A 25,665-nucleotide genomic window follows, 5' to 3' on the forward strand; every position below is an offset into this window, starting at 1 on the left:
ACAAAAGAAAATAACTTGGCAGAAGTATAATCAACACAGTTTCAGATTCAATAAAAACTAACAGCAGTACATAAAAGGGGTAAAATCTGTGGTGTTGATCATATAAATGTGTTGAACAATGGAAAAATCTACTACAACTAAAAGTTAAATGATGAACACTTCAAACATTAAGTGAAATTGAAAAATAAACAATTGCTCATAGTGACGTTTTTTAACTGGAAAGAATTATTCAATAATAAAATGCATTTGAATTGTTTCATAATAACTTTAATTGGTTGATAAGTCCAACAATGAATTTCAGACTAATTCATGATTTTCGTTAACGTCTCTAACCGATAAGTATTCCGACACCAAGCCTAAACTGATTTTTGTTGTGGTTCATAAGTCCACTGAGTGCTAATGTAAAAGGTAGTGGACTCAATTTCTTCTCTAAAACTGCTCCAACAGACCAATTTGAATCCACATGGCCTGAAACAATAAAATAGAAATATATGAATTATCAGTAAACAAGTACCTTCTATACATTTTTTAGAATCTATCCATTAATAGATTTGGTATATAATCCAGTATAATCCACTTTCATTTGTAACTAATGTTACTGCAGTTTCGTCCTATAAAGACAATTTCAAACTTATACATTAAATGTTTATTGTATAAGTACCTAACTTTACTGCAGTTTTTGAAACTTCGAAACTGCAGTAACGTTAGTTACAAATTAAAGTGGTAAAAAAAATAGAAAGTTTCAATTCTCTTTTGTTCAGTAGAAAAGAGTTAAAATAACTAAATAATCATTGAATGTGTAAAGAAAAGAAGACAAATCCAAGAGAAACTATTCTGTTGAGTGGTTATCTGTCTGTTTAAAATATGTTTTTCCGTTAATCAGCTGTCGCCCCCATACGAACGACAACTCTCAGAAGTTGAAAAACTTGTGCGAGCTAAGGACTAATGAGGTCTTACCTTTTAACGTGTGATTCCTAATACGGTTATTGAAAAAGTTACCTTTTTTACGTATAGGAATATTTGAAATTCCGGTAAAAAATAGTATATATGCCTAGTATAATAAAGTTAGTAATATTAAATATAATTCTCAGACAATAAAAAAACCACAAATAGTATTTTAGAACCAACTTTAGAGAATTATTCAAAATTGAGTGACAGTGGTAGGATCAGGGGTAAGTAAGCATATTATACAGTTCTTGTAGAATAAATAGAGACAATAAATACATCCACTATTTTGAATGACAGTATGTTTTTTGAAAAGAATGTCGATTTTATAAAGGGATTGTATATGAGACAATTGGCCAATACTTTCTGAAATCAAGCATATTCAAGTTCTATTTTATTGTGATATTTTTACAATTTATTTCGAAAATCTAATAGGAAGCACTTCAACATTGAAATGGTGAAAATTTAATTTCTTGTGTTTCCTCAAAAATAAACAAACTTTGTCTTTTGTTTCTCACTACATGAAGTTATTTGTCAATATTTCTATAGATGATATCATACTACCGCTATTGTGAATCTGGAGAAAATAGTTCTGTTTGAAAATTTTGACTGAATAATTTCTGCATATATATTTTCAACTGTTTTAATTAGTAGAAATAATCAAATCAAATGTATTCATCAAAGTCCATTCAAATGAATAAAAGACACATCATATAAACTTATTGGACTACTAGTCATATCAGAATCTACAAGCTACACAGTACTTATGATGCACTGTTTGGAACCTGTCGTGTAGTAATAAATATTACTGGAGTTTTTTCCCGACACCAAACTAGACACGTGTTTTGATCACCAAGTGACCTTCCTCTTGAAGATGATCACTTGGTGATCGAAACACGTGTCGAGGTGTTGAAATAACGGTTTGGTGTTGGGGAAAAAACTCCAGTAATAACGGGTGATTTTTTTGAGGTTAGGATTTTCATGCATTAGTATTTGACAGATCACGCGGGATTTCAGACATGGTGCAAAGAGAAAGATGCTCAGTATGCTTTGACATTTCATCATGAATAGACTTACTAACGAGCAACGAGCATTGAATTTTATTACCAAAATCAGTGTTCGGTTCGAAATGTGTTTCGCGCTTTACGCCCGATTTATGGTCTACATAATCGACCAAGTGAGCAAACAATTAAAGCGATTGTGACCAAGTTTCGCACTCAGTTTACTTTATTGGACATTAAACCAACCACACGAATGCGTACAGAAGAGAATATTGCGTCTGTTTCTGAGAGTGTTGCTGAAGACCGTGAAATGTCGATTCGTCGCCGTTCGCAGCAATTGGGTTTGTGTTATTCGACCACATGGAAGATTTTACGCAAAGATCTTGGTGTAAAACCGTATAAAATACAGCTCCTGCAAGAACTGAAGCCGAATGATCTGCCACAACGTCGAATTTTCAGTGAATGGGCCCTAGAAAAGTTGGCAGAAAATCCGCTTTTTTATCGACAAATTTTGTTCAGCGATGAGGCTCATTTCTGGTTGAATGGCTACGTAAATAAGCAAAATTGCCGCATTTGGAGTGAAGAGCAACCAGAAGCCGTTCAAGAACTGCCCATGCATCCCGAAAAATGCACTGTTTGGTGTGGTTTGTACGCTGGTGGAATCATTGGACCGTATTTTTTCAAAGATGCTGTTGGACGCAACGTTACGGTGAATGGCGATCGCTATCGTTCGATGCTAACAAACTTTTTGTTGCCAAAAATGGAAGAACTGAACTTGGTTGACATGTGGTTTCAACAAGATGGCGCTACATGCCACACAGCTCGCGATTCTATGGCCTTTTTGAGGGAAAACTTCGGAGAACAATTCATCTCAAGAAATGGACCGGTAAGTTGGCCACCAAGATCATGCGATTTGACGCCTTTAGACTATTTTTTGTGGGGCTACGTCAAGTCTAAAGTCTACAGAAATAAGCCAGCAACTATTCCAGCTTTGGAAGACAACATTTCCGAAGAAATTCGGGCTATTCCGGCCGAAATGCTCGAAAAAGTTGCCCAAAATTGGACTTTCCGAATGGACCACCTAAGACGCAGCCGCGGTCAACATTTAAATGAAATTATCTTAAAAAGTAAATGTCATGAACCAATCTAACGTTTCAAATAAAGAACCGATAAGATTTTGCAAATTTTATGCGTTTTTTTTTTTTAAAAAGTTCTCAAGCTCTTAAAAAATCACCCGTTATTAAGCTACACAGTACAAATAAGTATATATTAAAATCAATAAACATTAAAAGTTACAATTAGATTTGACAATTTGTGAACCAAACAGTTCTTCAAAATGATCAAAACACCTTATACATACAATTGTTAGTCTGGAGAAAGGTTGACATACATTTTCACGCTTTCTAGTTGAACATTTGTGAATAGAACTATTTGATAACATGGAAGCCTCTTGTTTCTTTAAATTTACAGTAATTTGCATTATATACCGTGAAGGCAGTGTGAAAATTTGTAACTGTGAAAATAACTGTTTACATGAAGTTCTCGAATGAGCTCCCACCATGGACCTAATAATTTTTTCTGCTTAAGAAATATTTTATTGACATCAGCCGAATTGCCCCAAAACACCAGACCATATGTTAATAGGGACTAAATAAATCCATAATATGCCAATTTTAATACTTCCAAAGACACTCTCCTTTGTAGCTGTCTAACTATAAAACACATAGTGCTTAATTTTCTCGCAAGAACTGATGTGTTCCTACCATGTAATCTTATGGTCTATAATAATTCCAAGAAATTTGATAGAATTCACCTGTTCAATGCTTTATATTATTGATTTTCATCAGATAGGTAACAATAATGTTCATATTTTTTCATTATAAACATTTATGAAATCCATTTGCGGTGATATTGGCCTCGCTACCGTATCCCGTGTGTTAGTTTCTGAGACCAGTATATTTGTATCATCGGCATTCATAAATATTGCATTAAGACAGGAGTGTGCCATGTCATTCATTAAGATGATAAATAAAACGGGACCTATGATAGATCCTTGTGGTACACCGATATTGATTTCCTGCTTAACTTTTGAGTATTACAAGATAGGTCGAACATAACGAGGTATCATTTATAGTACTTTTTGATATAAAAGACAATATTGTTGCTTTACTCATCACTGAGAGGGCGCTACTGACTTTATTTTAATGGAAAATCCTGGCACACTATCAGTCCTTTCGTTGCCTGCGATACCTGACTGTCCTGATACCCAGAATATAGCCAATCTATTCCTGTCCGCCAGTTTCCTCAATTCTTCAAGGCATTCTAAGACCAGTTTCGTTAATTTTGGGCTCATTGGGCTATTGATCCGCTCATTTCTTGTTTCCTTTTTTTGTTACTGGTGCCATACATATTTGTTTACACAAGTCATAAGAATATCAATCTAACTATTAAAACAAAAAAACTAATATAGAACTTCACCAAATACCATATAAGATTGATTATTCAATGACAAAATGTTCACTGTGTGTAAAAACATTTTCTTACTAAGTAAATTTTCACTTTCTATTCAAACTTATTCAGTATAAGATGTTTAATGAACTCTGATAATTTATTAAACATTTTTGAACCAAGATAGTTCACACCTGTTTTGTGTTTTTCTCAAACGAAGGTTAATGCAAACAAAAAATCTAAGAATAATAGCTTGAAAATTATTCTATTGTTCTACTTCAATGAGAGATTTTACATTAGATTTGAATTCATTGACATTGTCCAAGATTTTCATAACCTTAGGAAATTTATTCAAAATTTCACAAACTACACCTAACGATTTCATCTTGATTTTGTTTATGAAGATCAAATTGTTAGGTATAGTTTGTGAAAATTCAAAATTATATGGATCTTCATCAAGTAATGGCTGAGTCAATCAGAAAAAAATTAATTTAAAAGTCATATGGAAGCATAGGAAGGATGTTTTTTAGTATTTTGTGTATACATTCAATATGAATTGCATACACAGTGAAAATAGCATTCTTTTTTTAAAATTCCTTTACAATTTTCTCGATATTTCATTTTAAATTAACATTTCATTTTTCTTTTCTGAATGGTGAATAAGTGGATGCTTTACTGTTTGGTCCCCAAATCTCAATGATGCCTCGATATTTGCAAAGTATGTGATTTTTAATGGGTTCTCATTTATACAGTGTCATCCCCAAAGTACGCACCATATGGGAAACTTATTTATTAAGGGTTTTTCGACAAAAAGTTATTCCTGATAAAAGTTTGTGCATTTCCTAAAACTAAACATGCACCAACAAAATACAGTAATACACACGTAATATACGAGGAGCCTTCAAATATTTGATTTTGAGACGAGAGTAAAGTACCCTTATTTTGGATAATCTCGAGAAATGTTATTTAAAAAAATTGTTCAGCATTAAAAAATACATCTAAATTTGAAGTCATGGCCATCTAAGTAGTGAAGTTTTATTTTTTACTTATTTTTTTTAAATGGGGACTACGAAAAAAAATTTGCCAAAACAATAAATAAACAGCATCCTGTATACGAGTTTATTTCAAAAGCCTGTAATATTACAAATTACACAACTATGGTGTTAACCACTGTCAATTTTTTTGAAGAGTATAATAATTTTCAAAGTTTTTGGTGCAAAGTTATTTTTATTTTTTGTTAACACCGAAAAGCATTCAAAATTACACAGTATTGTAACAAGACTTAATATTCAATAATATCAAATCACAAAACATCAAAATTAAATAGGTATTTTGGAACAAACTCATTGATTTTCTGGAGATTACTTTGGAGAATTATTTTGGATAAGAAAATTAATGAGTTTATTCCGAAATACCCAATTATTTTTGATGTTTTGTGATTTGATATTATTAAATATTAAGTCTTGTTACAATACTGTATAATTTTGAATGCTTTTCGGTGTTAACAAAAAATAAAAATAACTTTGCACCAAAAACTTTGAAAATTATTATACTCTTCAAAAAAATTGACAGTGGTTAACTCCATAGTGGTGTAATTTGTAATATTACAGGCTTTTGAAATAAACTTGTATACAGGATGCTGCCTATTTATTGTTTTGTCTATTTAAAAAAATGGGTAAAAAAATAAAATTTCACTCAGATGGCCATGACTTCAAATCTAAATGTATTTTTCAATGCTGAACAACTTTTCCAAATAACATTTCTCGAGATTTTTCAAAATGAGAGTACACTCTTGTCTCAAAATCAAATATTTGAAGGCTCCTCGTATATTACGTGTGTTTTACTGTATTTTGTTAGTGCATGTTTAGTTTTAGGGGATGCACAAACTTTTATCAAGAATAACTTTTTGTCGAAAAACCCTTAATAAATAAGTTTCCCATATGGTGCATACTTTGGGGATGACACTGTATATTTACTCACTACTCTCACTGCAGGTGCTCATCTATAAACACTCCCACTCTACTTTCATTTCTCTGCTAACTGCACACTATTTGGTGTATCTATTTTTTTTTTGTTGAGGTCAAAACAATTAATGTTGGTTTTGTGGACATTTAATTTGAGATCATTTTTTGTGAACCAATTATTCACCTCACTCAAGAAATAATTTGCTTCTTGAGTTAGATCCAGTAATTAACAAGTTTGTGTCATCCGCATATTCAGTGATGCTGCGGGATATATCAAGAGGATGCTGTAATATTTTCAAAATATCATTTATAAAGAACAAATGAAATTGGATTAGTTACGAGGGTGATCTGGAATGTTTTCGACCTGAACATGAAGATAGCAGCACTCGTAAATAAAAGCTAGCGAATTTCGTTGTTCATCAGTTGACAATTACTCACCAAAGTTTGAGCCATTTTGGACGCGTAGTTGTTATGTAACAGTCGTTTGAAGAGTTGATGTGAGTGTTTTTATGAATATAGACAAAATAAAGTATCGAGCTGTCATTAAATATTTGTTTTGTAAAGGCATTACACCTCAAAATATCAAAGATGAGTTGGATTCTGTCTATGGAAACTCTGCACAGTGAAATTTTGGGCAGCTGAATTTAAACATGGCCGTAAGAGCTTGGAAGACGATGAACGTTTGGTACGTCCAAAAACTGCAACTACCGACGAAAACATCGCCAAAGTTCACCAAATGGTGCTAGACGACTGCCGAATCAAAGTGAGAGAGATAGCAGAGGTTATGAATAAACATGTCAAAAAAACGCGTGTGTCACATATTAAATCAACATTTTAAACATAAAAAAGCTGTCCGCGCTTGGGTGCAGCGTTTGCTCACGTTAGACCAAAAACGTGTTCGAATGAACATTTCCAATGCTCTGTTGGCGCAGTTTAGGCGCCATAAATCCGATTTTTGGCGCCGATTAATTACTGTTGATACACCATTATATGCCCAAAATAAAAATCAATTCCAAACAGTGGACTGCAAAGGGGGAACCGACTCCAAAAAAAAAAAACAAAGTCTGCTTTCTTGACTAGGAAAGTTATGGTGACTGTTTTTAGGATAGTCATGGAGTTATTTTAATCGATTATCTTCAAAAACGAAAAACCAGTATAGGAGCATACTACACCTCATTACTTGACAAGCTGATGACAGAACTTGCGGAAAAATGGCCATATTTGCAGAAAACAAATCCTCTTTCACCAAAACAACGCACTGTCTCACATCTCAGCCGTTGCCATTTCGAAAATCTACGAATTACGGTTTAAACTGCTTGACCATCCGCCTTACTCACCAGATCTAGCCTCAAGCACCTTTTTTGTTCCCTCATCTAAAAATTGCGCTCAGAGGACATAGATTTTCGTCAATTGAAGAAACAATCACCTTCGTGAACAATTACTTAACAGAGAAAAACGCCGAGTATTTTTGGAATTATTACAGAGATGGGAATATCGCTGAGAGGAGTGTATACGAGTTAAAAGGAGACTGTTGAAAAAATTTTTTTTGTTCCTGGATGTCCATTATTATTGTGTAAAAATTTTCTCCACTAATTGATTTGTCATTACATATAACTGTTGTTCGTTTATTTCTTTTATCCAGACATTATTCAAAATTTTACATTTTCTGATTTCTGTATTTCCTAAATTTTATTGATCAATGTTCACTTACGCCTTTTAATGAAAATATTCCTTCTTTTATATTAAAATATTTACCCCTATTTGTAAACCTCTATCTTTTTTTATTATTCCATCTGATTTTGTTAAAGCATCCACTATTATATTGTCCTTTCTTCTGATGTATTGTTTCATTTCGAAATCATATTCTTGGAGTAATAATGCTCCCCTTTGAATTCTACTGTATAATAAGTTGTTATTCATAATATTCAATAAAGACATATGGTCTGTTTCTATGAAAAAATTTGATTCCAACAAATAGAATCTTAGCTTTGATACACAGAAAATTATATTAGCAAATTCTAATTCTGTAATTAGTGTTGTTCCTAGGATTTTGTAACTCTTCAAACAAAACCTATCGATACTCCATTCCCTACCTGTATTTGTAAAAGTATCCCTGCTAATTTATTAATAATTGCATCAGTTCAGAGTATGAATGGTAAAGAATAATTTGGATGGTACACTTTCAAATTGTTTGCAAATTCCTCTTTAATCAAGTTGAATGTTTTTCCTGTTCTACTTCCCATTTTCATTTATTTTGTTTTTTTTTAAGAGCTATTAAAGGTAATGTTTTTTCACTTATATCTGGCATAAGTTTCTTGAAATAATTTATGATACGACAAAATGTCTTCTATCTTTGTTAGGTTGGAAACTTTTCAGATCAACCTCGTATACTATCTTGGGAACACTGATATTATTTATCTTTACATCAGATTTCCTATCTGTTAGGTATGATGTGTACCAATATAATGCAATTCCACGAGTTCCATACCTTTCAAGTTTTTCAAGTAGATGTTTAAGATCGAGATATGCCTGAGATAAGTCTGAAAAAATACCCAACAATAACGGTTACTTTCAAATGATTTTACAATTTTTTCCCTGAATTGCATAATGGCTCTTTCTACTGATATACTCTTGATATATTCATGCTGTATGTTATTATTTATATTATATTAAAATAAATTGTTCGATATAAAATAACCTACTATTTCTTTAAAGCTTTTTCAAAGAACTAGTTGTTGCCCGCGGCTTTGCCCGTTTACTATTTGGTTTGTCATATCAAGTTTCGTTTCAAACCATTTTAAACAAATAGTTACCATATTTTTCTATGAACCCAAAACTGCATATTTCAAGATTCTAGGTTCAGTAGCTTCGGCTGTACTTTGATCTAAGATCAATAGGTACCCACTTATACGATATTGAAAGGATTAGAATGAAATACATTGTTAATCCCACTCCTACTAATATTATAATTGCTTAAAGTTTGTGAGGATGGATGAATGTAATGTATGTATTTTCGTTTTTACTTTTTCACGCCTAAACAGCTCAACGGATTCAACTGTAAGTTGGTATTTAGATAGATCATGACCTGGAATAACAACATAAAGTAGTTCTCACGGTAACGCAGGTAAAACAGCGGGGAACGGCTAGAATTGTATAAGTGGGTACCTATTGATTGACTGACACCCTTATATCAACGAACAGCCGAAGCCACTGAACCTAGAATCTTGAAATATGTAGGTAGTTTCTTTGTGTAGCGTAAATAATTATCAAAAAAATTAATAAAAAATTTCCACCCCCAAGGGAAAAATAGGGGTTCAAAGATTGTATTGAATTTCGTCATTTTTGACGTTAATAAAAAAAAATGTAACTATCTGTTTAAAATGGTCTGTCATGGTCAGCTAGTAATTAATATTTTTACTTTGAAAATACAGTAACTAAAAATTATGCCAACTGCACTAAGTAAGGAATAGCTTCAAGAATCGAATTATGTTACCTATAAAGAAATTCGCAAAACTAACACAACCGTCAATGACGTCTGACCGCGTTCTCGGTGCTTAGACCGCCCCTCTACCCCCGCGTATCGTCCCCCGTCACCTTACAATAGACGCGACGCGTAATGGTTTATTGTGTTTCGTCAAATTAATCATATCGTGATAACTATTTAAATGATTCGTCCAAATTACTTAGTGTAGAAGACAAAAGTTTGTCTATATTAAATACTTAAAACGACAATTGTATCAATTTTCATAAAAATTTGACAGATATTCTGAAATGAGCATTGTATAAAAAATATCCAATTTAATTGCATATAGTGGGTACCACATAAGAGCTAGATATATATGTTATCGCAGACTTTAATTTAGAACTATTTGAGATAAATCATCTTACGGTACATCATCTGCATGTAACAGTATAGGCAACACACGCCAAGATAGCTCTCAGGAAGCAAGAATTTTTCTGACTTACTTAATACTTTCGTTGTATTATGACCAAAATTACACAAAACCTTTGTAAATTGTAGCCTATATGTTACTCTGATGTATAATCTGTATTAATGTAAAGTTTCATCTGAATTTGATCGTTCAGTCGTTTAGGCTTGAAAGAGCCACAAACATACATACATTTATCCATTTTCACAAACTTTCACATTTATAATATTAGTATAGATTTGCTCAAAAAAGGAATAACAATCAGTCTAAAATTATTGCAATCATTGTGTGACTCCTTCATATGCATGGGCAGAATTTTTGATAGTTTAAAGGCTTCCAGAAATACTAAAAACTTTAGACTGAAATTTGAAAGTTTGATGAGTGGAGGAACTGGAATATCATTTCTAATACACTTCAGGATTTGAGTATTCATGTCATATAAATCCCAGCATTAATTATTTTTCCGCTGATTTATAATGAATCTGATTTCTATGATAGACATTTCTTCAAAGTCAATGGTCCTCTTCAGAAGTACTTAGATAATCATAGTAATTTACACTACTGTCAGGGAGTTAATTGAAAATGTTCTGTGTGATATTCACAAAATAATTGAATTGCTTGAAGGGTTCAGTTTTCAATGAGGAAGCATGAGTTGATCCTTTAATGAGTTCCCCTATGGCTTTGTGAAAATTTCAAAAATGTTTATGAAGTTTTCACTGGCCCTAATTTTGGCAGTTTTGAAGGCCCCTTTGTACTTGTACCTGAATTTGACTAGTTAAGACTTTTATTGTCTAATATGATGTAATATGATTTAAATTCTCTGAAAGAACAAGATGTAAGTATTGCCTACTATTTCATTGTGTACTTGTGATGCACTGTTTGGAACCTTTGGTGTAGTAATGAATATTACTGGAGTTTTTTCCCAACACCAAACCGTTATTTTAACACCTCGACATGTGTTTTGATCATCAAGTGATCATCTTCGAACGGAAGATCAAACTCTTGGTGTAAGGAAAAAAACTCCAATAATATGTAGATCATTATGGATCGGAATACAGTATGATTTCTTAGCTTTCTTGATGTATATTATATCATGAGAAAATAAAGTGAAGGTATTACATTAATGCTGAGTATGCAAAATGTAAAATTCTACAGAATTGGCCAAAACCACGTGATGGAAGTGCTACTAGGGAACAGTGTAAAATGTTAAAATGAGGGTCCGGTCCATATTCATACATTAAATAAGTAAAATATGTACTTACCTTTAAATACTACTTCACTTTTAGGTAACTCAACTTGATAGCCAATTGATGCAACAGATTCTTGCATTCGGTGATTAGCTTCTAGTTCAACACCAATCTGTAACTGTTTGCTAGCTCTCTGGTAATAACATAAATGAACCCCCGATACACCAACAGTTCCAGATATTTGAACATTTTCAGTTGTGTACCTGTAATATATCAAAAGTAAGCATATACAACAAATTAACATTTTGAATACTCATACATTTTGAATAAGCATGACCTGGAATCTAGACCAATTAGATTTGTTGTAGTGTGCACATGGTCTAGATCAGGGCTACACTGAAGTAAGTCTCTATTCTATTCTTTGAACCAAAAAGAGTGTTGATCAAGTAGGCATATTTAAATTGGTGAGCATATGTGTGAACAGTGTCATGTGTTGATTTTTCTTTCATGAAATTGAAAAAACTGGATATCAAGACCAATGAAAAATTTGAGAAAACTAACTGTAATTTTTTTTAAATGTTTGTAGATATGTCAATGAGCAACAATGAACATTATGAAATTGACTGAGACTAAAAGATAATGGTAGCATCTACCTCCAATAGCGATACTGTGCATTCAACAAATACTCATGAGTGTATATAGCTTATATGAAATTCTTCTTTAAAAAACAAGTGGAATATTCAAAAACCTATCAAATCAAAGCAAGCCTTGACTAAATAAAAAAAAATGACAACTCACATTTTTATCATTTCCTAGATTGTTCTGATCAACCAAGTTTCATAATGGTAAATGTTTTGTTTAATGTTGAAATTAGTTTTCTTCAATTGATCATATTTTTAATTTAAATATGGAACCAATGTTTTGTACCTTTTCTGAAATAATCCGAGTCTATATGTACATTTTTTATGAAATTCCTAGAGCATCTCATAAAAAATAAATCACATTCTGGTTTGATCGGCACTAAACCAAAATTATTAAATCAGGTGGGCATAGTCTGTTGAACAGGTCATAACAATACCTTTTCACAATGAACATATAATTTTTTTAAGTAAGTTTGATATATAAATAATGCATTTAACATTAAAAATAAGAAACAAGCATCATCTTTACTCACAAGATACATTTCAAGTATGTGCAGCATTGAATGATTTTTTCATATGAATTAACCGTGAAACCAAATAAATGAATCCTTCTATGTACTTACTTTCCTGCTGCACTAAGCAGAGCAATTTCTCCCCCTGGAATTCCTGGCCCCTTCTGGTAGGCTAACTCTGATCCTAAGGCTAAACGGGATGTAACTGCCTGTAGGTAGTGAAGAACAACTACCCCAGACCCATTGATAATGTCAGGATTAGCAACAGTACAACTAGCTGTATAGTCACTTCCTTTATAGTTAAGGGTAAGTTGCCCAACTTGGAATTTAGAGTTTTGAACCTAAAAAATGTAAGATAGAATTGTAAAAATCATATTGAGAGCTTTTTGTACCTGGGCTCCAAATTTGGCTTGAATTTTAGGTTGTATCTGATGTATAATTGTCGCATTTAAATTTCCCGAGGGATCAATATCACCTAGTAGTATTGGATACGCTTCACTAGGTGACAGTTGTTTTGTACCTACATATGTAGCACCAAACCTATATCCACTGGGAGTTATTGAACTCATGTTAATGGTATGTGATATTTGAAAATGATTACTAAGTCCCCTAGTAACCATTACCCTTGCTCCTTCGAAGCAAGTTGGAAAAACGTCTGAAAAAGAGTATAATTTAAAGGATTGTAGAAATCAAGAATGAGGTTATGTGTACTCACTTTTACATTTCGTGTGAATGTCTTCAAGGGGCCCAGGATTTTCAATTACTTCTTGAGTTACCGGTGACGTTGTCGGTGGGCACTCTTTTCCTTTAGGTATATCCAACCCTGTCGGTGGCGGCGGAGGCGGAGTTGTGGAATAAGCATGGACATTACCCATTTCACTTAAATTTATTCAGCAAATACGCAACAAGATATTGAAATGCTGCCAAATGTTTCGTTAATGCTTGATACGCTTCTCTGCAGCACAAGTACAAATTATAAGAAATAGAACATATTCAAAGAATCACCACTCATTTTAGTAATTTTAAGCTTGACTTGAAACTGAGTGAAAGACGGGAAGACGGGAGACGGGAAGAAGAACATACACTTTTTACTTGACATTTGACAAAGTATATAGTGCGTTCCACTATGCGTTCACAACGATTACACTCACGACCGCAGTTTTTCCCGTTTCACTCCTTTACGAGAGTAACTGTCGCAAAGTCAAGTGGAATGGATTTTGGAGCTTCTTGGGCATTCATATAAACATTACAAATGGTGAGGTTGGAAAAATTTGAGTTTGAATATAATCTAAATGTCTTTTACAGTAGTTGAATATTTGTTGATGCGTCACAATTGTGCTCTAGAAACTAGTTCATCTAGTTCATGATGAAAAATGGAATGCCACTTCACAAAGTTATAAGCGGAAAAACCGAAAACTTAGGCCAGATATTATTTATTATGGGAATGTAATTCATCGTTATGTAGACAGACCAGCGATTTCGTATTTTGATATAAGTTCCAAACATAACCACTTCTTGAGCTTTTCACACTGTTTTTTGTGTTTAACCTTTCACATTCTGGAAAAATGTAAGTTATACAATAGAGAATCTGCTGATGCAAACTGAAAAGTTCACCCCAAAAAGTTACTGCGTAATATAAAACTACTGAAAAAAAATTAGTCAGTAATTTGTCGTATTCATGAATTTTAAATTGATATTAACTTTCTTAAGTGGTTGAAAGCCAAGTATCAATATTTGATTTTATCAATTGATTGTTTTGTGTGCGAAATAAGGGATACGAACTAAATGGAATTTTCGGTAGTTTATAATACGCAGTAACTTTTTGGGGTGAACTTTATTACGCATCAGCAGATTCTCTATAAATATAGCCTTTATTTTTTTTTCTTAATATTTGTTAGTTTCAGAGATAACCAGATTTTTCACTTGGTTTATGTTACGTTTACGTGGAAGAAATCAAAAGGGAGATCAAAGATGAAATCGGAGCAGCAATGATAAAATGGAAAAAAAGTTAGGCAATGAAATCAAAGGCGGATTTGAGGCAGAAATCAGTAAGATGAAGAAAACAATCAACAAGTTGCAAAACCAAATCGTTAATTCTGCCCACACCACAGAAACTGTTACCGAAAACTCAATTCCGAAACTGAGTTTTAACATGGAAGAGCTTCATAAGAAAATTAAAGATATCAAAGTCAGTTCTGAACCAGGAAACCTCTCCATGAAGCCGCCCCAGTTGACGGAAAAACTTCTTGGGCAAATTACCGCCGACAATTCGAAGCTGCGGCCAGAGCGAATGGATGGAATGCAGGAGAAAAGGCGGTAGCATTAACATTGGCGAGGCGTGGAGAAGCAACGAATATTCTGCAAACCCTCACGGCCCAGGAACAGGACGACAGACGTTTACCATTCACAGCTGAAGAACCGCTGCCATAAATCAGGAGAATCCCTACAGGAGTTTGAAGCCGACATAGCTCGATTGGTTCGTCTAGCATATCCTGCTAGTTAGCAGCGGTTAGCAGTTCAGGCATTCTTGGACGGACTTCGCGACCAAGAAACGAGGCAGGTCTTGACACTAGCTCATCCCAAACATCTTGTCGTTGCACTGGCAAGCGCTCTGGAGTTTGAGGCTGCAAAACAATCCTGCAAAAGCCAGAGCAAAGTTCGAGCTATCGAATGAGATGGACAGATGCCTGCTGATATTGAGGCCATCATTAGAAAGGTAATGAAAGAAGTGTTGCCTGAGAGAAAACAAATAAGATGCTGGAACTTTGGGAAAATTGGGCATGTGCGTAACAAATGTCCAGCAAGCCCCCGTAAAAAACGCATATGTTGCCATTCTCCAACGACAAGACGAAAGTGTTTTCGTAGACGGCTTCAACAACGAGCCTTGCACCATGCTGCCAGATACAAGTGCGACGAGAACCATTCTTGGGCAAACCTTTGCCAAAATACCGGCAAGAATTGAACCGTCGATTTGGAAGCTACGCATCGCAACAGAATTACCAATTGAATTGGTGTTGGATAGTATTAGATTGAACCATCGTGCATTGGTGGCGGACATCGAGGACGATGCGATTATTGGAATGGACATAATGAATTCCAGAGGGTTCGAGCTGAATTTTCCAGACGGCATTCTACGTGTCGGTGGAGAAGAGCTGGCGCTTCATGGAAGAAGTGAAGAGATGATCAGGGTCCTGTTGGCTGACGACGTGTGCGTACCTGAAAGGGCTGAAACCATCCTGGAGGCTCACTTGGACAGAAGTGCGAGCAGCGGAAAGGTGGTAATGTTCGAACTGAAGATTCATGATGAGAAAATTGGACGAGGAATCGCACTGAGGAAGACCCTGTTGCGTATTGATAAAGTTGTGCCGGTCAGGGTCTGAATGTCAACCACTTTCTCGTGACCTTGAAGAAAGGAACAATGCTGGGGCACTGCTCGTCCATTTCCTTCTATGATATTAGTGAAGAAGAAGGACGGCTCGACAAGGTTCTGCGTGGATTATCGCCACTAAATAACACGACGAAGAAAGACAGCTATCCGCCCCTCTTCCAAGAATTGACGACAAGTTGGCAATGACCCATTCCAAAAGACATACACCAGCTTCGGAGCTTCCTTGGTTTGTGCACCTACTACCGCAGATATGTGCTGGGGTTTGCCAACATCGCCAAACCATTGACCCGACTTACAGAAGGACAGATCCAGTTCCAGTGGTCTGAGGAATGCTAAGACTCATTCAGGAAGTTGGAAAGGACTCTGATCAACGCTCCTGTTTTGAGCTATCTCCTACTGGACGAAAAGTTTATTTTAGATACGGACGCTAGCAACGTGGGGCTAGGAGCAGTTCTTTCTCAGATCCAGGAGGGGCAGAAGGAAATTATTGGCTACTTCAGCAAAACGCTCAGTAAACCAGAGCGTAGTTATTGTGTCACCAGGCGAGAGATATTGGCCGTTGTCAGAGGTACTTCTACAAATACGTGTATGAAAGAAGATTTCTGTTGAGAACGGACCATGCAGCTCTCAAGTGGCTTCTGCAGTTCAAAAATCCCGAGGAACAAGTAGTGCGTTGGATTGAGAGACTACAAGAATTTGACTTCGAAATAGAACACCGAGCTGGGACTTTCCATAAAAACGCAGATGCCCTGTCACGCAGTTCATGCCCCGATGACTGCTCACATTGCCGACGAGCAGAAGAGAAGGAAGCAGCTATTTGTAGAACTACAGCTGTAGACCACAACTGGGAAGATAATGAGATCAAGCTAATAAGATCCCAGAGTCCGACCATGGGAACAAATACATCTTGGTAGCCATGGACAGTAAGTGGGCAGAAGCCTACGCCCTGCCCAACCAGGAAGCCTTCACCGTCGCTGACGTCCGGGTAAAGGAATGGATATGTCGATTCGGTGTCCCATTGGAGCTATATTCGGACCAGGGCAGAAATTTCGAGTCTAACTTGTTTCAAAAAGTATGTAAACTGTTGGATATTCGAAATACCAAAACCACAGCCTTACATCCATAGTCTGATGGAATGGTCGAACAAATGAATAAAACCATAAACCGCGACTTGTCCAAGGTAGTCTCTGACCATCAACGAGACTGGGACCAGTATCTCCACCTGTTACTGTTGGCCTATCATTCGGCAGTGCACGAGTCAACCGGCCATACCCCTGCCAGTATTATAATGGGCCGAGAGCTGCGGCTTCCTTGCCATCTGAAATTTGGGACGCCGCCAGAACAAAACACTGCGGGGGAAGACTATGTCAGCAACCTTTGGCAGAGAATGGACGACATCCATGAACGAGTCCGTCTGAACATCCGGAGTGCCAGCGATAGGATGAAGAAGACCTATAACATCAAGGCGAATGCTGGAGAATTTGAAACCGGTGACCTAGTTTTACTGTACAACCCTAAGCGACGCCGTGGTTCATCACTGAAGTTGCGGAACTCGTGGGAAGGTTCGTACAAAATCATGAAAAAGATTAACGACCTCGTCTACCGAATCCATAAGCCACCCCGAGAAAAGCCTAGTGTCGTCCATTTTGATAGATTGGCTCCTTATGCTGGAAATCACGACCAAGTTCGCGCCCTCAGACCACCAGAGGATGAAATGACGTTCCAGAAATGCATGTCTTTATACTCGAACGGACAGAAGGTCGTACATGGGGTAACTCAAGAAGAGCCACGAGACCTTTCCAAGGTTCCAGTTGATTACGCACTAGCTTAATGCGTGGCAGGGGATCTCCAAATGTCCAGGGGTATCGCTGTGGTATTCAACAAGAAATTCGGTAAGTTTCAAACATGACAAGAACATAATCCTGAAGTCGTAGGAGTGCTACAATTAAAGAAGGGTCAGAGAAACGTTTTATACTTGGTGAACAAAAAGCATTCTCGAGACAAACCGTCCTATGAGGATGTCTGGAGAAGTCTTACCAGACTGAGGGTCACGATGCTCGACCAGAATCTCGTGGACTTAGCAATACCGAAATTAGCCTCTGGGCTCGACAGGCTGGATTGGAGAATTGTGAGAAGCATGTTGGAGACGATCTTCAGATCCAGCGGCATCAAGATTTTGGTGTGCGGTAACCATCTTCCACGACCGAGCATGAAGACTGTGGAGTGTTACTTTCATCAAACTACACAGTGCAGACATGAGGAGTCATGCAGGTATCGACACACGCCAAGGATGACATTTCGGGGCAAAACGTCTTTAAGAACGGAGCAATGTAACCAATCTGAAGCCGTCCCTGACCGATATCTCAGCCAGCGAATAAACACATGACATCACTGCGAAACAAGCAGTCTGACTCGCCGGGAAAATATAAGGCGAGTACACAGACACTAGAGAAATCTAGAACGATCGTTACCGATATATAAGCCTTGCTTTCCGTCCAGAGAGGGCAGTCGAATTTACAAAGTGAATCGAGCGGTTGAATGAAGAATTCAAATAGTGAAAATAAATTAAGTGCTAAGTGTTGTAAATAAATCAGTTTTCGATAGTGAAATATTGTTAGAAATATTTGTTTGAGACAGCAAATTCTTTAATTCGTTACATTATTTTACGTTTTCATGGCTGGATGACACCAAACTTTTATTTTATCTATTGTATGGTAATTATCCAACCAATATTTTCATTTAAAAAATGTGGTTCATATATTAAATATGTGAATTACTACAAAAGTCCACATATATTTTTCTTATCGGCTATTTTTATTTCCAGAACTTCTATTCTTATTTTGTGTTTTTTCATGATGTATCGGTTTCATTGAGTTATTATCCAAAATATAGAATATCTTTCTGTATTGGAGATCACTCCTGCTTCAATACAAAAATCTATATTATTTGTACTTGAATTGAACAATTTCGACCGAATCCTTATGATTTTAACATTTTTTTTACATTTCTCTGTTTATTATGCAGGGTGATTATGATTTATTTTTCAGGAGTAGTCATACGTATTTCAGAAAGCTGGGCTCAAATGATTACAGTATTGTTTGAGTTGAGCTTAATAGCCAAGTTCAATAGAGCTTGGCTCTGCATGATGTACGGAGAATATGGTCTTCAGTTACAAGGGTCGTTATTGGCTACATAATTGTACAGTTTATTCTTTCGAGTGCTTCAGTTCACTGCTATACAACAATTTGGTACACTATCCTGAAATAGTTCACAGAACTATCCTTTGGTTAACAAATTAGTAGTTTCACGCTTTCTTTCTCTCTCCTCCATTGATTCATTCAACGAAAAATGTTTTATGAAGTGGTTCAATGGGGAATGTTCCTCAATTTGGGTTATTACAGAAAATGCAAGTTTGAACAAAATAAAGTTGAGTTTAATTCATGAGTTTTTCAAATTCACTTCGAAAAGTATTCAAATTGATGTTTCAAATGTTGGGTTTTGATTTTCAAAGAGATTTGTTTCTAATTCACATATTGGCAACAGCGCCTATATCAAGTTGGAATAATTTATACGTACCTAGATATCCTACTTTAAAAAAGGAAAATTATCTTTATAAATCAACAAATAAGGCAACATATAAATTATAGTTCAATACCACCTCCAAAAGCCACATAAGCAACAGTTATTTTGTTATTTATTTATATAGAGGAAGATAGGTTAGGTGCACAAAATGTCATATGTCACAGAATGTCTCGGAACTTGGAACATAAGTAAACAGAACAGCACGCCTCTGAAATATGTCATCTTTGTCTCATATAGGTAACAGATTCATTGTCCTTTATTAGCTATAACCGATGTTGCCAAATGGTGAAATAGAAACGAATCCCTTTAAATGTTGAATGCATTAATTCATTCCTCTTTTTCGAGTATTTGAATTATTTTTTAAAGAAAAAGGTTGAAATGATAAGTTTAAAATGCGTTGTTTTAGAGCTCTTTTATGAAAACTACTTGATTTTCGTCAGGAGGCACATTCCCCATTGATTGAAACACGCTAACTTTCGAATACATCAGATCAATTGGTAGACTTATCGGTGAATTTGGGAACTTGTCTTGACATTTAAGAATATACCACAAACTTCAATGATATAACGTATTTTATTTGAAAAAGAAGAGGGAGTTCACCTTAAAATATTAAGTAAACTCGCTATTGAACTGTAATCTTTTCAATATTCATGCTCCCTACCGTACTATTCGAGCAACCAAGTCTGGATCACTTATAATATCAAACAGATGCACAAGCTAAAAAATAAAGTTTTTCAAAGATTTAAGAGACTTGGGACACCCGGTGCGTGCGATTATCACAAATCTCTCCGTAATTACGTTGGTAATGCAATCCGACGTGAAAAAGATAAAAAGCTGCATATTATTCGAATTGTGTCTTGAGAAGAACAAACACTAGGGGCTACCTGGAGTACACTCAGATCGCTCAGTATACTTCGTGATAAGAGTACTCCTGCCATACTTCCAGAAATGAAAAAATTGAACTTATTGAACGAACATTTCACAAATAGGTACACCCATTCTAAATAAAACAGACCATCAAATTGATCTTTGTAAGAGATATGCTTTACTGATTTCAAAAAAATGGTTTCTCTTTCAGAACAGTCTTGAAAAATGTAAATAAAATCAAAAGTAATGCTGTTGGTTGTGACAGAATTAATATCCGCATGTTACACCTGGTAATACCTCAGTATAGCTGCCGCATATTAAATTCATTTTCAATCGATTATCACAAGTCGATGTCCATCTATATGGAAACATGGCAGTTACTCCTCTAGCAAAATGTAGCAATCTCAACAAATTGTCTGATATACGTCCCATCAGCCTACTCTATCAAAAGCACTAGAAATGATCATAAAAAACCGGTGATCGGCGATAATCACCGGTAGGCCTGTGTGCCAGGCCCCGTTCCCACATGTGTTCACTATTGGAATTTGGACGACCGATATAAAATCGGCCGTCCAAAATCGGTGTGTGTGCAATTAGCGTTACTGGTGTAGGGGGCCGCCAGTCCTCTAATCTTTCACTCCGTTATTTTTTCAAAAGTAACTTCATTTTAGATTACACTTAATTTTCAGCTTACACCTTCTGGACCCCACTCCAACCACGACACATATGTGCCATCTTTGAGGGCACAACCGTCCTCTGTCGCGATCGAAGATCGCGATATGTCGCCTAATTTGTATTAGTTCGCTTTACCAAAGAAAGTTCCTACACTATTTTTAGTATATTCATGAGAGCTGACCTCACTCCCTCAGCGCCCTCTCGCGACATGAGTTTTTGTTGTTGCACTCAATACTTCAAGTCACCAACATGTCATACATAATATATAAGTAATTTTTAAATTTTTTTAAGATCAACAGCGTGCATATGTGCAGAAGCAATTCATTCTTCCACTAGCAATAGTTGACTTTCCAAAATGAAAAAAATGAAGTATCATGTCATGTGTTTTTATAGCTCTATATCACAATGAATATGTATTCTACTGTGCCGTGTGTCGTGATTTTTTTTCCAAATTAGGATTTTTTGCCTCTATTCAGCTCATTACTATATGATGTCGTTAAGCGATTTAGGCCTATTTTTCTCAACTAATTCAAATTGAACCAAAGCGTTACCGAAATTGCTCGAAAAATTAACCAGTTATTTGGCAATGAAAATGTTAACGAACACACTGTGCGTTGGTTTGTGGAATTTTAGCATTGAAGATGAGCCCCGAAATGGTCGACCTACAGTAATCCAAGATGAGGATTTGAGAACCTTGCTGGCGACTGACCTATCACAAACGATCCTGTCGACAGTGCTGACAGTTTTCGTGCAGGAACGCAACAGTCTTGCTCGAGGCAATACTGCCACCCTCTAGTTTTTTCACTGATTTGTTGTTTATTTAGAAACATCAAACTTTTTCAAGTTCACCTCCTTTTCGGAAAGTCTTTTGTTTTTTTTGACATACATGGCCTCCTTAATGTGGAGGCCACATTACCACTCCGGCCAAATACCGGCGTGAATAAAGGGCGTCCTGAATTCACACATATGAGTTTCTTCAATGATGGACATTCACTACACAAAAAGGAGCTCCGCGATAGCACATGGCATTCACGTACCTTCTTTGTGGGTAGTCGCTATGTCGTTATCAGCACATCCGTCCACTACCACTGCCACCACGGAATTCCCTCATAGAACACCCACATGTTCGATGAAAATGTCATAGTTAAAGTTGTAATGAAGATGAATTTATACAGCATCAACTTTCATCTTCACTTTCATTTCAACTCCAACTATGAAATTTTCACTAAGATATAACAGACATTAATTGAAGTATTCTATAGAACACCTACACGATCGGTGGTTTTGGTACAAAAATGCTATATTGAAATCCAATAGTTCATCTTTCTTAGTGAAAGTGGGAGTAAAAGTTTTTTTAGTTCTTGAGGTAGATTTATGCAGCATCAACTTCCATCTTCACTTTCATTTCAACTTTAACTATGGAATTTTCACTAAGATACTAAGATAACAAAGTGAACCTAACCTTTTTTGTGATACCTACTACCTCTGGTTGAGTTTTGGTGGTTGTGAACGCTTTGTACAATATAAATATTTCAAATTATCAACATATATTATACATAATACATATGTAATTTTTTTTACATAATTAACAACATGCGTATGTGCCGAATTAATTCACACTCTCACTAAGAATAGTTGACTTGTTGATGAAAATTGAAGTATTTGTCACAGAACATTCAAATGTCATATGTTCGTCATATGTTTTGTGGTTTTGGTGTCTAAATGGTCTACTGAAAACTGATAGGTAGTTCATATTTCCAAAGAATAATTATTTTCTACTATGCTACTACTACCTGCTTAATTAAGAATCTGTATCAATATAAAGGACATTATTCTAATGAAAAATATTTTTGTTCTGGCTATATTGAGTAATTTTAATGTCTCTTAGTACATCGATTGTGAAGTTTCAAGAGAAACTTAAATTTTTTAGAGTATCAGAACACGTTTTTCAGGATATGTCCGGATATAGACCAAGTTACACCTTCGAGGAGGAGAACACAATACTCGAGGCTATTGTGGTAACTCAGTCCTATATATATAGTCGAAGCAGATCCTTCTGGATGGATTTGGAAGAAAGTGGGATGGTGAACAGAACATGGATGAGCATGAAGGAACGGTTTGAGAAAAGCATTCTGCCAAAAATTTCTTCTAAGGAATATACAATTCCTGAGTTGGAGAAACGACTCATTTTATTAGCATATGAACAGACTCGCTCGGGTTTTATGCCTAGGCGACATCATAAGTTTACTGATTCATCAGAATCGGAAGATTTGACTGACAATGACTCGTAAGGGTTCTTGATTTCTAATAGATTACTTTAAAAAAACATATTAATTTGAAGTTATTTGATTTTTTTTTCCGTAGTTTGTAAAATTTCAGTTGTATTGGAATCCTTTATTTGGTAAGAAACGATGTTCGATTGATAACCTATTTATTCTGTAGAAATTCATATTGAATATAGGATAATGAAAATATATTTTGTCTGATTTCTACTAAATTTTTTATTTGTTACGACCAGTTTCGGTTTTTAAATGAGTTACTTGAGAATGGTTTAATAAATCAAAATTGGTCGTAAAGAATAAAAAACTTTGTAGAAATGAAACAAAAGTTATTTTCTTTATCCTATAGACAATGTATAGAGTAATCCTATGTTTAATATTAGTCAATATAAATAAATTCTGTAATCATTTAATCAGAACAACCAAGCCTCTGTGGAAATTAGTTGAAAAAATCTCAGGTGTAAGATGGATGCTTCCCAGGCACCATCAACAATTTGTGAGTTGGGAAAAACAATCATAGAATAATTGTTGGCTTCCAAGAATCTGCTTTTATTTTTGAATAGGCATTTCACACTCTCATAGATAGAAATCACATACTTACATGAACAAGATATTATTTTTCTTACAAATTTCCAAAATGTCTGACGCAAGTTTGGTTTGAGAATTTGTCTTCTGGATAATGAATATATATCATAATATTACAGCTGCTTTCGCAGAATATTATACCAAATTCACCTGAATCATTCATTTCAGAGCTTATTTGGAATTACTTTAAAATTTGCAATCAAACGTTTAATGTCGGTTTGACGTGGGCGCTTTGTTTACTCACTCAATCGACCGCCGTGTTTTTCGGTGGTTCAAGCCGCAGGCTGAACGATCGATTTTCACTTGCTATCGTCCAACCCGTGTTAGGAATAACACGTCAAAAGGTAAGACCTCGTTAGTCCTTAGCTTGCACAAGTTTCGACTTCTAAGGGTTGTCGTTCGTAGGGGTGCGACAGTTCGTTAACGGAAAAACATTTTGAACATACATCAGTGAAGTTGTCGGCAAAAACGCTGATTTATACAAAATAATTCTCTTTTCTGGTTACTAAAAACAAATTTAAATTGGTAATGTTTCTCGCAAAAATGGTCAGATTAGAATTCTGTAAACGTAATCAACATAACCTAGAAAAATGAATGGGTATGTTTTCGAGTTCTAGAAAAGGGAAATGTTGAGAAATACCTGTGTTGTGATAGATGACTGAATTTGTAATAATAGTGGTTACTGAAATTTATAAAAAAAACTAGATGTACTTATTGAAAAATAATTATTGATCGAATTCGATGAAACAAACATGGCATTGAAAATTGGTTCATACCAGATCATAACAGACTTGAAACAGTATCAAAAATTCCTTTGCCTTATTTTAATATTATTAGAAACAGAGGCGACTCAAAATTGGTCATTGATAGTCGCAATCTAATTTTCCTACTAAATAGACAAATTTTGTTTAATTTAACTAATATTGTAGGTCTTACCATTTCCGAGTTGGCAAAAGTGGGATCAACTTTAAAAAGGTCTATGTAGGAAATAACGGTTTTTTTTCTCAAAAACAAGCCTGTAAAGACGGATATTTGTTGCAAAATATGATAATATAAAACACCTAATTAAAATCTTATTCATTGATTTTGAAGATTGTCACTCAACCATAAATGTCGATCTCCGTCAAGCTTGAAAAATGATATTATGTAACTAAAAAAGTACGATACTTCTCAGTTCGCAAAAATACAATTTTTGCAAAAGAATGGGTTCCAGAATTCAATCCTAGACTGTACTGTCCTCAAAAGATAAGCCTGAGTAAGTAAAGCGATATGACACCTTCCTTTAAGAAGATTGCCTTCTGAGAGATCAAAAGACAATCCACGATTTTCAAAGAATGATTTTTTCAAAATTTTTGTTCCATTATATTATTTAAAATAGGAAACCTTTTGAAGCGCGGACAGAATTATTTATTAAAATATATATATAAGTATACATACATTTGCAATCAACGTCCCACATACTTACGTTCAAAAAATGTGAAGGTATTTACAATCATTAACTTCAATCTCTGTCGAGCTACTACCGCCAATTTTAGCATTCAGGAATGAACTGTTAGTTTGGCATATATCTGAAGAAAACACTACAGAATTCAGTTTGTCATCGCCGACATATAGGGCGTAATAGAATAACTTATTAAAAGAGGTTACTTTAGGTTTAACAGT

At 35.1% G+C, this 25,665-nt stretch overlaps 1 protein-coding gene across 1 annotated transcript; it reads right to left on the bottom strand.

The window, feature by feature from the left end:
- Positions 1-251: 251 nt before the first annotated feature.
- Positions 252-13,705, bottom strand: Tom40 (Translocase of outer membrane 40). The gene is made up of 5 exons (XM_023167798.2): positions 13,343-13,705; positions 13,020-13,282; positions 12,739-12,968; positions 11,550-11,737; positions 252-468 (listed from the first exon to the last, which is right to left on the bottom strand). Exons 1-5 carry the CDS (start codon positions 13,500-13,502, stop codon positions 329-331), a joined length of 981 nt encoding a protein of 326 aa, XP_023023566.1. The 5' UTR covers positions 13,503-13,705; the 3' UTR covers positions 252-328.
- Between the last annotated feature and the right edge of the window lie 11,960 nt (positions 13,706-25,665).

This window comes from Leptinotarsa decemlineata, unplaced genomic scaffold (assembly GCF_025532065.1).
Source record: "Leptinotarsa decemlineata unplaced genomic scaffold, Ldec_3_MD MMD2_tig00000035_RagTag_RagTag, whole genome shotgun sequence".
Classification (NCBI taxonomy): domain Eukaryota; kingdom Metazoa; phylum Arthropoda; class Insecta; order Coleoptera; family Chrysomelidae; genus Leptinotarsa; species Leptinotarsa decemlineata.

Excerpts from the sequence above, each read along its gene's own strand:
- Tom40 (XM_023167798.2), bottom strand. The coding sequence starts at position 13,502 with ATGGGTAATGTCCATGCTTATTCCACAACTCCGCCTCCGCCGCCACCG. Across the intron at positions 13,283-13,342 it reads CATTCACACGAAATGTAAAA|ACGTTTTTCCAACTTGCTTC; the intron begins GTGAGTACACAT and ends ACTCTTTTTCAG. Across the intron at positions 11,738-12,738 it reads CTGCTTAGTGCAGCAGGAAA|GTACACAACTGAAAATGTTC; the intron begins GTAAGTACATAG and ends GATATATTACAG.